Consider the following 15242-nt stretch of genomic DNA (forward strand, 5'->3'; position numbering starts at 1 on the left):
AATAAGATAATGCAAATTATTCAATTAAACATGTGTTACGTACCCATTAGTTTAGAATTGACGTTATAAGCACTGACGGAACAGCCCCAACAAAAGGAAAAATGATTTAGTTGAAAAAAGATAGATTAGTTAGAGATGACGTCAATTAAGGAATGCATTAGTTTGTGTAACTGCAAAATAAAAGACAAAAATAAAATTAAATTATTCAAGTTATACTTAATTAGTAAATCTTGATTGTCAATCAAGTTAACCATTACAGATATCACGATATTTTGTATTCGAGGACAATTGATATTTTTATATGACTCGATTCAATTCAAAGTTTTTAGATGTTTTCGTAAATGTAACTTGCATTTTGCATTGCTAGGAGTCATCCTAAATTCTATTCTGTGTCATTTGTTCGGTAAGAGATGTTCATTGCATCGTTATCTAATAAGTATGTTCTTGATATAATCATTTTCAGTGCCCAGCATCACATACCTCTTATGAGGTTATTGTTTGATAATGTTTCAAGTTGTAAATTACGATTTATAATCCATACTTCTTCCTCGAATAGATACCTACACAAACTGTGGGTATTGAAAGCATAGAAAAAAAATTATCTACCACAAATACATTATCTATTCATCTGTTGTTATCATTGATAAATGTATTGTTGTTATTTATATTGAATAAATATACCTATCAAAGAAAAGCAAGATAAGGTTATGTTCACCTATTAAACACCCATTAAATTACTATAATTAATAAATCAATTAATATAATGTCCCTGTAGCAAGAGTTATTCCCTTTGCCGACGACTTGGTGACGCAAACAAGTTAACCACTAAAATGAGAACACACATCATCAGGAGCTGTTTTGCATATCGGCTACAAGCAATTATAATTTATATGCGGTGTTCCATGAAGTTGTACTTCTATCGAGTTAATTACAACATGAAAACGCCACTGGTTGGGGATGCGGGATTGTTGCAACCCAGAACGCAAAATTCACAGTAAAAATTAAAATCATTACGCTTAACATATAGCTCGGTGGGAATCTGTACATGCTGGTTTTGTTGAAGGAAAGAATGAGCTAAATGTCCGATGTAGAGGAGTCTATCGTGTCCTTGATTTCCAATTCTGATAAGTTTATGATTAATATAGTAAAACATATCCTGTTATTTAGAGACAAAACGCTATCAATATATCTGAAAGTGATATTGAAATTCCATTGAATACCAGTGAATGACAGGAAACCAGTTCATTTAATATCAATTTATTACCACTGAAAGAGTATTTATCATGGAATCATACAAGAATAAATACATGTTATGCCTTAATGACGATTAACATCAACCGTAGGGACATTTGCGTTAGAGTAATATGTCGGTTTGGATCTATAAATCTATTGATTGTTTCACACATACAAATTATACAAAATAATACATAGATATATATCAATACTTACTACATAATATATTTTTAAGCACAAGAGATTATGCCAGAGTTTAAAACTACATCAAGCGTAAAATATTTTACAACATCAAAGCCCTACAGATTGACAAGAATATCATTGAATAATTGATTTATTTTGAAAAACAAACAAATGTTCATCATCATTTGGTTTTAAAAGAATTTTAAATATGTATCTTCTTAGAAATAAAACCGACAGAACAATAATTATTTTCATACAATATGAACATTAGGGTCAAATCATGCAGAAGCTTTAAAGTATTCTCGTTTCAGGTTATTGGATTTCATTGCCCTTTTTTCCATATTTCATGAAAAAGCAGACCGATTTCCATCTAAATATTTCATCAGTTTTGTATAATTGTTCATACATCAGGAATACATCATTTGTTAATAATTGCCAAATCGTTATCAAAGATCATTTTAACACGCTGAAAAATGACATCTGAGTTTCATCATTCCTAAATCCTTATGATCCCTCGCCGTCATTGTTCTCGAACAGAAGATAATCCTGAAAAAGGAAACAGAAATGTTTATTGAAACAACTTACCAATTTTTAAAGTGTGGATTAACTTACCAATATCAAAATATTTCTACACGATATCTGAGGTTTTTGTATAATAAAAATATTTCAGGAATGTTATTCCTTTAGTAACTTTCACATATGAGTAGGAAGACACCAATTATTATCGTTCAACCTAATTATGTATCGGGCTTTATGATGGGATGATTTAACAAAATTCAGTGTTTTCTCCGTTTCATGAGTGAAACGTAACTACAAACATTAACAGTGAAAATAATACATTTACGAATTTGATATTTCATTCTGTTATACTTGTCTTTGTCTAAACATTTCTTTTCAATAAGTATTTATTTGTAATGAAAATGTTCACTGAGAGGAATTTCGGTGAAAATGTAGTTTAGAACGATTTCTGAGATGTCACTTTTCTTAATTCAAATATTAATCACTTTCTACTGCATAATTCAAAAGCGATATTTTATAATGCTTGTGACGTCCACTATGAACATCATTTTTTATAACTCTTTGAAATCTGGAATCCAAAATATAACAAAAATATAGAACCACCTTCGGTGAACAGACATTTGCGTGGATTCTATGTCTTCTATTGGTACCACAAGCTACTACATAAACATTTGTCAGTGTTCATTGTATCTAGATACTATTAAACGAGTTTCCATTATATTGATTAACAAGTTTTAGATTTTTATACATTTTGCCAATGTAAAATGGAAAGTCAATGACGAGTTCATAAATCTAACGAAAATGAAAGTGAAAGTAACATTTTGTTTAGTACATGGCTTAGATATAAATCTATTGAACAGGAACAACATTTTGATTCTTTATATCATCATTCTCTTTCTTTGCTGACTCCATAATGGATATGACGCAATGAAATTCTGAAGTCACAACGGTTCAATGGGAATATCTAGCGGAAACATAAAGTCATCCTGTTTTGACCGATCGAGGACTATTAGATAAATGATATAGATATTTAAACAAATAACATAAGAACATAGTAAACTTACCAACACGAATACAGATCCGAAAATTGAGAGTTTCTTCTGGACATCCATGTTTGGTGGATCTGGCATAACAAAATATGTACGATTTTCAAAGCCTTTCCTTTTATATATCTTCTACTTTGTGTGGATTTTCAATATTCAAGATTTATTATGATTAATATCGAATGTAAAAATCAGACAGACATGTTACTGAGTTGCCCATAAATGAATGGAATATAAGACTGAATAACTATTGGATAAAATTTATATTTGATATGAAAAGCACACGAAAACAAATAGAGTGAACTGAACTGATATGCATTCGCTTCATGAAGAAATATTGAACACTTCCGGTGATTTGATTTGCAATACGTTGTTCTGAATAGTATGCTTGTATATACTAACAATGAACACCAAACGTATTGGCGTATGTACAGCATGCTCTACCAGCTCCGTCCCAGATCTTCGTCACCCTGGCTCCAGCATCAGATCCTCCAGGATTGGTCAACTGCATTAAAACGTTTGATATAGTTTAGTAAGTATACAATACATTTACGATATTAGATGAATTTAAATTCGTTTTCAGTTCATATCAGAACGAGCCTTAAAACTTTTTTTTATTTTCGCGGGAAAACATTAAAACTTTGAGACGAGTTTGATAAAATATGCAATGAAATGCAATATATATCACATAATTCAAAAACGTTGACAGGTCAAACGTTAAACTGTTTAGAAGAAATAAAAAAACAGAGGCAGCCATTTTGTGCGCTATTTCGTATTCATGACCATATCATGATATGTAAATCTTGGATTTTAATTGCAAAATGCAAATTACCATGTTTCGCATTGAAAACATTAAGTTGAATTGGATGATAATACGAAAGTTAAGTAGACTGCCTCTTGATCTTGGATATGGTGAACATTACTGGGTATTCAATACATTTATTTCTTCATTCATTGAGAAGGCATTGATTTTTGCGCTGGTAAATAAACACGACACTATGGAATCGTTCAATTATGTTGAAAATATATTAATGTTGCTACATACCGGGTAATTCAAATCTCCGTAACATCCGGGTCCTTGGCATGGACAACATGGTCCCGTTATTTCAAACATTTGTTTTCCGTATCCGTCGAATACGTGAAATTTTGGGTAACAACAATAAAACCTATTGAAAAAAACAAATTTGGAATCAACATTGCCGACATTGCTTCAAAATAGATATATGAACGTATAAATGTGTGTATTTATGTATAACAAATTCATATTTTACATATTGCTTTACGTAAAATTACTGAAAGCTATTCCGGCAAATGAGGAAAAAAATATTAATATCATTTTCAAATCATGAGAAAAAAATTTCAACTGATTTATCGGAGTTATGATAAGTAAAATATATGCATGTGCTTCATACGTTCAATATGGTGTTTCTGAGTATATCTGTACATCAATCTGTATATAATGCGAATATGCTTGGCCGAAAGAAATATGGCAGTCATAAATGTCAAGAGCGATACAATAACGTCACTTTTAAATCTTTTATATATCTGATTGACTGATAATCAAATCAAAAGAGCACATTTCTACATAAGAACTATATGTCTGAATATGTTGGCTTTCGTTTGTATAGAATCTATTTCACAAACATGACTTTCCATAATTTGTAATATTTCTTCGCTGATTGAAGTTTCTATTAAGACTTGATGTCATAGCAGAACTATCTTCTTTGTTTTTGTATTTATCCCTCATTATTCATATGTTCTACTATAGGGCCATCATATACAACTATATCTATTTCCATTACATGTTGTTTTGTGGTTTACACATTACGTATAATCAAATTATGATTTATAAACAAAACTCACATTTGTCGTGAGCGTGAAATGGTTTGACCAACTGGACTCTCCGTCCACATTTCCATAGCACAGCAGTCAGCATTAGCGCAACAGCTGCCTCCAGCACAGAACTTGAAGTCTTTTTTAACCTGAGCAAGCTCCTGTATAAATAAAAGATATAGTGTAATTTATTCCAACATCTCATTTGTAATACAAACGTGTTATATGACCAAAATTACACACTGATAATGCATTGTCTGTTTAAGATCAGTAATCTAAGACATCAGCAAATTGTGTATCGCCAATGAAAATTAGCAGAGAATTTAAGCGGAATTATCTTCCTATTTAATGGATTAAGTATTTAAATCGATAATCAAGTAATAACTGTTAATGTACTTATTTTTGTGGTGTTTTAATTTTAGCGCTTTTCCCGCTATTTTTGCAGGGCTGATTCATGTACAGCGCAACAATTTGAAATCTAAATACAGTGTACTTATTTACAAAACGCAATTATAACGGTAATCTGCCCGCCACAACCGGTGCTGGATGATTCTTTTGAAGGAAAAAATGTGGATTGAAACTTTCCGAATGCGATTATTATATGTCCACTAATAAATCATAACTTATCGCTTGTTTTGTGTTTGCGCTAAACTTTGCTTAAAATTTACAGTATATATAAATCCACAGGTAACGGAATAGGAAACGAATTTGGACGAATGTAGATCGACTCTGATAAATCTGTTAAATATGTAAAACGGAATGTAAGATACTATTGATCTATGACGCTTTTAATTCGATATTTATTTATTCGAACGCAGATATATGCTGCATCACTTTATCTTACGAATACTAACTGATGTGGCTTATGGTGATGTAAAAAATGGAAATAGTTTTAGAACATTTCTTACCTGTCCGTTCATATCCGTGACGTGAAGCACGAGACCTCTTTGCATTGGCATACAGCATACTCGTTCACAGGTTTCAGACTCTATAACCAAAATAAATATTTTTATGAATTAAATTTGAATTTTTATCACTCCTGTTAAAAATGATGAACGCGAGTTAAGCCAATTACTATAAATCAAGGACTTTAAATGAAAGTAATGGATTTCAAACTAGCTATAGATTAGTAAAATGATTTACGCATTCGCTTGTTGTACTTTATGACTTTTCTTCCAATTTCCATGTATATTCAAAGAAAATAGCACTGTATTTATGATTACCACTAATATCATTCTAGGTTTCGATAGACTGTTAAGCTTATCGCCATACAATATGATAGTGTGAAAAAAGGGAAGTAACTCCGGAAGATGAGAATGCACTAATATTCACTCAGACTGGTGCATTTAGTTTACATTGGTTATACATTTTCATGCACACATTGAAAAAACAACATCTACAACTTTAACTGGAAATGCCAGACATTTGAAAAGGAAATGATGTTTTTAATGATAACGTGCCTAAATAACGGTAAAAATGTAAGAGAAATTGTGCATTACTTTTGTGAGATTATTCTATGAAAAAAGACGTTTTCCCAATAACAGTATTATCAAATCAACGACATTTAATCGCACGCTTAATGACATTGGTTTACATTTTGAGATAATGTTTATAAAATGTCCTTAACATATCAGTCTGTGACTTGTTTATCTATTGAAATACAAATATTGCTGTGTAAGTTCTCCGTTGTATACCGGTAACAGAATTCACTATCGGATCAATACTAATTAGGATAAATGTATCGGTGTGACGTCGGTATCATATGGATGTCATTGACCCTGTACCTTCTGTGACTCTAAGAAAAGCTCTGTCGTTGCCATCAAACACTTCGTATCTGTTTGCTACTTCCCATGGTGTCAGTACTGCAAAAACATCAAAACATTATCTTTTAACATTGAAATATTCATCAAAATTTGACTCAACCTTTAATAGTAATGTAGTTTGTTAAGAAGCTTTAAACAAAGTCACATTTATTGTACTTAATGACATCTTCATTCACATACAATCTAAATATTAAATTTGAAATATTACTCTATGAAGTTAATACCTAACTCGATTCTATATTTCAGTTATCTTATAGCAGAATTATCGTAAATATCTATATACCCATAGGTAGTTATTTTGCCTTTTTCGAAAAAATACCTTCAAAATTACGAAGGGTGTTTCTAACCACGCCCTTGGAACGCAAAGATGACTAATAGGACTAAAATACGTTCAACACTCGAAAATCAGAAAAGGAATGATATTTTATTGAAAATAACCCTTGTAATTTATCTTCAATTTAAATGAGTTATTTTTAGTCTCATGAATGATACACATACAGAAAGGGACTTTTACATAAAAAATTAAAATCAAACGCAAAATTCATAACGTAAAATTATACACATTGTACAAACAACGAATATACGAAATTCGATTTTAAATGGCGCGAAAGATCACCCGAATCTATCAATCTTCTCGGAATATTTTTCCTATATTTTTCTACATTTACTATATACTGCACATCATTTATTGCTACGTACTCCCTATAAAGTTGAAATAACAATCACATTTAATTTGATGACGTTTCTTAAACAGCCAATCAGTTTTAGCTAACTAGTGATGCCGGTTTCAAATTTCAAAATCAAAATGTACGTAATTACCTTCAGCTAAGTCCACTTTTTGCCGAATCTTTATGAAGTCTAGTGTTGCCAGGAAATCCAAAGCATTCACAGGCTCTCCTTTGGTGGCTGAAATGATCAACGGTTTAATTATAAAAATGCGACAACTTCTTATCTTTCCTATTTCGTCGATCTAACAAGTGTTTTCTGATAGATGTGTTTGTTCATTGAATATTGTCGATATAAATTAGATATTCCAGGTCTGTGTTATATTAAAATAAACCGCCATTAAAATGGCTTTTCGCTAGTGCATATTTACATTGTTACAGCAAACAACAAGGAAATACCAACATATCAAAATCATAATCCGAAATCCAAGTCAACAAAACTAGGGCAAAATATGAATAAAAGAAAGATCTGCACGAAGACTCCTGGCGCATTGCGAATAGCATATGGTGTTCCGGAAGAGTAAGCGTCTTTTGCTTCATCGAAGACACACACTGTGTACATATTTGTCAATACAAAGTAACAAATACTTCAAAAACTAGTTTTAATTGACTTTCAACTCTGTTATCAAACCACCGACCGATCATAAAAAACTATCCCGTTTGTAATCCACCTGTGCATTTGTCGGGTATATAGTTATTTATCTATTTATGTTTAACATCGTAAAACACACCACTTGTTGAAAATATGGAAAAAAAGGTGTCAAAAGAGAAGTCAGCCTGCTTAGTAATACTTACTGTTCAGAACACCACTTAATTAAGATCATTTTTAGGTCAAAATGTGGTCTTTATTGTAAGGTTTCTCTGCTGAGTAATGTAAACAACTGATATGTATTTTCAAATGTCTAGCAATAAGTTATCAAAATATTCTTTTCACGACATGGACCTTTGACAGTTGTAATTAAATGGTGTTGTTGTGTGTTTCAATGTATACTAAAGCATTATCTTAGAATTACCATGTTTGTGTTCCCTCCAAATACTCAATACACAACATTTGTGCCTCCCTATACACAATATTTGTGCCCTCAAATACACAACATTTGTGCCTTCCCAATATACAACATCTGTGCCTCTCTATACACAATATTTGTGCCATCCCAATACACAATTAATATTCCCTTCAAATACACAACATTTGTGCCCTGCTTATACACAATACTTGTGCTCTCCCAGTCCACAATAGTTGTCCCGTCGCAACACACAATATTAGTGCCCTTCCAATACACAATACCTGTATCTATACCTCTCCACATACATTTAGTAAAAAAATTACTAAATAATAAATGAATATTAGAGTTACATACCAATGGGTTGTTGCATAACAATGCCATCCATCTTGGTTGCTCGCTACCTTGATATCTGAAAAAAATGGATAAGATATGTATATATATATACAAAAGATACGATACGTGTTTAAATTTCATGCCAAAAATACGCTGCTTTGGCAAGTAGTCAGAAGGTTTCAGCTACCGACATCCTATATGTATGATATAGTGGAGGAATCTTGTCAAGAAATGATATCTGATAGCTGAAACTTTACCAGTATTTAACACATATTTTCTAGAGATAAAACAGATCGTATTATTGTATATATACTTTCCTCATTAGCCAGCCAACAAAATCTTCAAAGTCTGATTCACATAGTGATAGGTGACATATATAAATATCAAATGATAATATGTGGATGCTATGAAGTAATTCTATCTTGAAATTTGAGTGCGAATGTTGAATGTTTAGCCCCAAAACATAGACATCTAATGAGGAGGAAAGTGATTTGTCGAGTTTATAGAGAACCAACTATTGTACGAAAAGTTGTGTAATTTGTTTTAACCTCACATTCAAATGCAGGGCAAAATGTTTATGTATCGTACTTAGTGTTAACTTTCAATTAAAAACCCTTCATGAAGAGTATATCTGTTTGCTTCGAATAAAACAAAATCATACACTGAATTCGAATGTGTTTACACCTATTGAAAAGGATTGCTCGATTCCTGCATTATGTAATGTAATCATCTGTTCTTCAATTCAAACATGCAAACAAAATCAATGAGTTATGGATATTTTTTTTGTTTCCACCAAACACAGGAGATATACTTATAAGTAAACATACAGCGTAGAATTAATAATTTTAACGCCTTTATGTTTTAATCTCATTCATTATTCATTTATTGATAATGTGTAACATAAAATGTTTGTCAGTAGTTTGTATCACACTTAAAATCACGATATAGTTGTTAAATTTTGCGAACTAATATTTCGCGGTTGTTCCGGTTTAGGGCAGTTCTAGGGTATTGAATTTCGCTCATACCTATCAACTGTTTACAGTATAATTTTAATTTGTGGAAGGGATTTTTTGTTACTTCCCGGACGCAACGATGAATAAATAGTGATTCTTTTGAAGGACAAATAAGTGAAAAATGCTAATAACGTGGAAAGGTCAAATTTGACACAAACGACCTCTAATATTCAACTTCATTATATCCGTTCTTTGTCTTATCATGAATGCTTAGCAGTCATTTAATAGGGTGTAGAAATTAATTATATATGACAACATGGAATAATTACTGTTTTAGATTCGCAATTGGCACAAGGGATATAGAGATAAAAGTTCATAATGAAATTAAAAAGTTGAAAAAAAGGTAATACTGTTTTTGAAAATTAGATAAGAAAGATTTAAGAGGAAAGTCTTCAACCAAAGTCACGTGGTGGGGTTCTCCTGTGCGATGTGGGTATTCATACGCTTGTGTAATATTTTTACCTGAGATGTTACCTGGATACAAAACAAGGAAAACCAATCACATTTCACTAATGAAGTAATGCCTCGTCCTAACCACTATCTTATAACTTGAATCTACAAGCGGAGAAAACAATGCAAATCTTCTAGCTCCAATGTTAGCCAATGGACACTGTCAATTTGTGATGCTGTCGCGAAAGTCCAGCATTACGAAATAAAGGAAAGTAATGAGACATTTGATAATACATGTTCAGATAAAAGCAGTAATTTTTAGAACACAAATACTTAAGTCCTGATCTCATTGCCTTTCTTGTTGGGCTCAATCAAATATTGGAAAACCCACTATATGTCCTTGTAACTAGACTTATAAAAATTTTGGAAGTGGTAATCTGGACTCACCAGGAAAAGAACCTACAGAATTACTGGACAACTGAGTCCTGATGCAGATTTCTCAAACGAATGAGACAATACATGAATGTACAAGTGGTACACCCAACCTGATGGAATGAGATAAAATATAGTATTCTATTTTGAATACAGGGACACCGATGTGTTATCTTTAGGACTTTAGTATACCATAGCGTTAATTCCTACAGTAATAACGATATATTGGTGATATTGGATGTTCCTCAGTCACCCCATAGGCTCCAAAATTTAGCCCCTGAGGATCACTGACGAATCCGGGAAGGAAGAAACAGCTATATGATACAGTTGAATTCATTGTTTGGCTCTATTGTTTCTAAGTTGTATTGAAAGATGTTTTTCACTTGTGTGTCTTTTGTACAATGATATACCATGTAGTGTTCAGAAGTAATGTTTATTTTGTTTCCGTATACATTTATAAAACGTTCCTAATATGGATGCTGTCTACAGGTAGTAAATTATTTTTGATGTTGTGGTTGCGTATACTTTGAACAACTATCATAATGAAACCTTGCCTTATGGTTGATTAAGATTTACAATATTATAGTTATATTTCATCACTTTGTCCTAAGCAATGCTTGCGATTTATTGGATCAGAAGTCTTATCCGTTAAAAGTACTATAGTATAAAAAAAGAGTTTTATTACATCAAGATCGGGTTTTAATGACATATTACGCTACACAATGTGGGCAATTCAATCTCAGCTCATTACCACATTTTGAAATTAGCGTAATGACAAATTAGCTATAAATTAAAAAAAATGTTTCCCACTACAATGCGGGCAATTCAATCTAAGCACATTACCATTTTGAAAATAGAGTAATGTCAAATCAGCAAATTATCAAAACTGCATTTAAAACAATCCTTTCCGTGTGAAAAGACCTGAAGTACTAGTATCGCTAGCGTTAGCGGCATTTAAACAATTTTATATAATTTAAATGTGATATTTGCTTGTGTGTTCAATCAATGGCTGTCCTACAGATATGGAAAGTCGATGTCAAACGACTACCGAGCAAAAATGACAGAGTCAGTATTTAAAAACCACATTAATAGCCGTAATATGTCCGATGTTGATCACCTGTAAAAAACTAAAACTATTTTTAAAGATACAGGGATCGACTGCTCTGTTTCTGGCATTATAAACTTGATATGAGCTTGGTTCTATTAACTGAGATGAAACATTCTAAAAATACATATTTCTCGGGCGATCATGTTACTGGCCTGATTTAATGATCAGCAATTCTACACGGTCTATAAATGGCGCTAATAAGGAGGTTCGTGTCCTGGCAATATTCCTCAAAACCAAACATCAGTTCATCTCAATGAATTCAGGTTCATATTACCTACGTCAAAGCACCCATTCCTAATCATGTCACATACTATACCGTGCGTCTTCATGCTGTCAATACATTTAAGTGACAATGCTTCTTTTTATCAGAAAATAGAAATCATATATATGTATGTGTGAGGTGATACCTTTTAAACGAGAATGTCTTGGTTAAGTACGCCTACAACAGGTCTCTGGAATCTTGTTATTCAGGTTGTGCTTATGACGGAGGCTACATTTAGGGTTTTAGTTGTTCAATAATGTATTTTATGTGGTTGAATATTTTATATTCTTTTTGTTGGGCCTTCAACTAAGTTTTTAACATATACATTAACAAATATATAAAACACATTAACATGGTCCGTTCTAATGTACTATTTGTGCCCTCCCCATAGACAATATTTGTAGTCTAACAATACGCGATATTTAATATAAACTTCATTTCATTCAACATTAAGTTCATAACTAACATAGCACAATACCTTTTCTATGCAATACTTTTACCATCCAAATACGCAATATCTGTACCATCTCAATACACAATTTGTGCCCTCTCAATACACAATGTGTGCCCTTCCAATACACAATATTCGTACCCTCCCATTACTCAATATATGTACCCTTCCTTCTCACAATATTCGTGACCTAAAAATGCACAATACTGCTGCCCTCCCAATACATAATACCTGTGCCGTCCCAATACTAAATATGTATACCCTCCCTATAATCAATAGGTGTGCCCTCCAAATCCAAAAACCTTGAACCCTCCTACTACACAATGTTTGTATCTTTTAAATGTTCAATAACATTTAATGTTAATGAAATCGTATTCTGTTATTCACTCTTGTCACTTTCGTAAAAATTTCGAAATTCAGAGAGGTATCCGCCACTTTAGTTCTGGAGTTTAGCCATAACCCTTCACGCCAGGTGTTCATTCAATTAATAAGTGGTACGATTCACAATACACATTTTTACTTGATCTTTTGAAATCAACTAACAATGAAAAGTCCTATTGGATAAGAGCGAATTACCTCTAAATTTTCTCAATTATTACTGCTAAGTTTGATTGGTCTCAGTTGCCTTCTAGTTTTCAACAATTCTGTAATCTGGGATAAAGATGTTTGATCTAGTGCTAAATAATTGGAATATTTCTCAAATAAGTCTCAAATGATGACGATTTACTATATTTTTAATTATGTATTCTCAGGGAAATAATTTAGATAGGCTTTGCTAACTGCTCAACTCCGATCGATCTTTTCGATTTGATAAAATATTTGATAAATGAAATTCGTTATTTTACTATGATTGATCTAATACTTGATCTGTGTTGAAATATGCCATCGACTTGCATCTGTTATGAAATCCGTGTATATGCCTCACGACACCAATTAAACAAAGATTACTATTTAATGCTTGGTACATTATTACATAATCAATATTACACAGATATCTGTATTTAGCATTGGCCTTTAATAGTGGATCTGGATTTGGATTTGACCATTTCTTTAGCTTATATCTAAATGAGAGAATCAATATGAACAGATGCCATACGATGGTTTTGCGTGACCTTGTTCGATATCGTATGCGTAATGACAATTGCGGCAAGCTAATGTTTCGTTACGGACTATATGACTCACTTCTGTTCATCTCGCTGTTCATAACCACGGTCTACAAGTAGAGTGTACTTGAATACATATGTCTAGAATGGGGTTACAGACCTGAATAGGTATATTTGAAAGGAAAACATGTTGAGGTAGTTTCCACAGTACTGTGAAATGTATATTTACATTGAGACATAGCAGATCAACATCTGTCCTTCACCTATACGAAATGTTCCGCACTTTTCTATGTGATCTTTATAATGAGTCAAGATAACAAAGATGGCTAAAGGTAAACATGGAAAAACTATCGTCGTTTTATGCAGAAAAACTCGATTGATTTTTGCATACAAAAATATTTTATATGAAAGGGAACCTGGTTCTGCTGTGACATTTGTTGAATTACATCAATATCACCTCTCAAATATCCATTAATGTGGCCCTAATATACTCCATCTGTAAAACGCCCTTTAAAACAACATAATTACGATGTCCGTAGCAAACACTAAAACGCGACAGGAAAAATATATGCTGAAATGTTCATCATAATGATACTTGACACGGTAATCATCAGCAGACATACTTATAACCTCCTGGGGAAGTAACATTGTACATAAATTCTGGAAGATAGGGGGATGTTAGGATGCCAACAGCTGCGCAGAGCTGGCGTTGAATTAATTCAAAATATTTGGTGGTATGTGTGTCAGTGTTTTGGGTCACACAGGTTGTAAGATTTGTCAGTTTTTGTTACGTTCCTTCGTTTTGTTATCTCTAGCACAATTAACTGTGATATATTCCATTATCTTAACAGCAATGATAAAAGGTCAGCAGCTGACACGTGTGTGACCACGTGACTCAGCTGTTGTTTATTAGTATCTTCTCAGCAGTAGCACATGATCAACATCACTACAGTATGTACGTGGTTCATACACTTAATATTGAAGGTTTAACGTACCGTAGAGAATAAAGACTAACTAGTCATTGGAATGTATTTGAATAATTAATGAAAGACCTGTTTTGACGATTCAGTGTTTGTGTTTGTGTAGCGCCAGATACCGTTACGGTAAAAGCTGGTTTTACAGGACAATGACCACTTACGTTTAATGTACACAGAAAGACATATAACATGTATAAATACGTCAATGATACCGATAAATAGAAACTTTTCACACAATAATCTGACAGCAGCCAGTGGTTGTAAAAATAAAAACGACGACACCGGCATGTCAACAAAAACTTAATTCAAAACCAAATTCGATGAAATTAGGGCAAAATATTAACAAAAGAAATATTTGCATTGATATTCCTGAAAATGCGCAAGACGAATATGACCAGGTGTTACGGAAGAGTAAACCTCTTCTACTTCCAATACAATTTGTATTTAAGAATATCTTCCACCTATACATATAATACGCAATGCCTCAAAGCTATTTTGATGTTGATGATTTGCTTAACATTCAGTTTGTCCTACGTGTATATACTCTAAAATGGTATCTGATAATTTTCTTCGAATTCAAAATGTCAATTGAAAAGAAGTTACATTACAACAAGTGGATGGTAAGAGTGTGACGTTTCGATGATAACACGGTCACCTTCATCAGTGTGGAGCGTACTAGTTCTGACGTACGTAGTGTACGAGGTGGTAAAGAATCGACTAACTTTTTCGGCTGTACTATAATCCTGTGTACACTTAAGTCGGAAATAGTGTGACGAGATGGTAAATACACTTTAGACAGAAATACAC

At 32.5% G+C, this 15242-nt stretch overlaps 1 protein-coding gene across 1 annotated transcript; it reads right to left on the minus strand.

Moving 5' to 3' along the window:
• Positions 1-1920: 1920 nt before the first annotated feature.
• On the minus strand, positions 1921-8751 carry LOC132555794 (phospholipid scramblase 3-like). The gene is made up of 9 exons (XM_060220160.1): positions 8721-8751; positions 7454-7540; positions 6596-6673; positions 5720-5799; positions 4842-4972; positions 4024-4144; positions 3381-3483; positions 3000-3058; positions 1921-1962 (listed from the first exon to the last, which is right to left on the minus strand). The coding sequence occupies exons 1-9, from the start codon at positions 8749-8751 to the stop codon at positions 1921-1923; spliced, it is 732 nt and encodes a 243-aa protein (XP_060076143.1).
• Positions 8752-15242: the final 6491 nt, after the last annotated feature.

Source organism: Ylistrum balloti, unplaced genomic scaffold (genome assembly GCF_031769215.1).
Source record: "Ylistrum balloti isolate Yb309-2 unplaced genomic scaffold, AGI_CSIRO_Ybal_v1 Utg369646, whole genome shotgun sequence".
NCBI classification, from domain to species: Eukaryota; Metazoa; Mollusca; class Bivalvia; order Pectinida; family Pectinidae; genus Ylistrum; species Ylistrum balloti.

Bases quoted from the DNA above. Each gene is read 5' to 3' on its own strand.
- LOC132555794 (XM_060220160.1), bottom strand. From the start codon at position 8,751: ATGGATGGCATTGTTATGCAACAACCCATTG. The intron at 5,800-6,595 runs GTACAGGGTCAA...TTTTGGTTATAG, and splicing joins TTTTCTTAGAGTCACAGAAG to AGTCTGAAACCTGTGAACGA. The intron at 4,973-5,719 runs GTAAGAAATGTT...TTATTTATACAG, and splicing joins TCACGGATATGAACGGACAG to GAGCTTGCTCAGGTTAAAAA.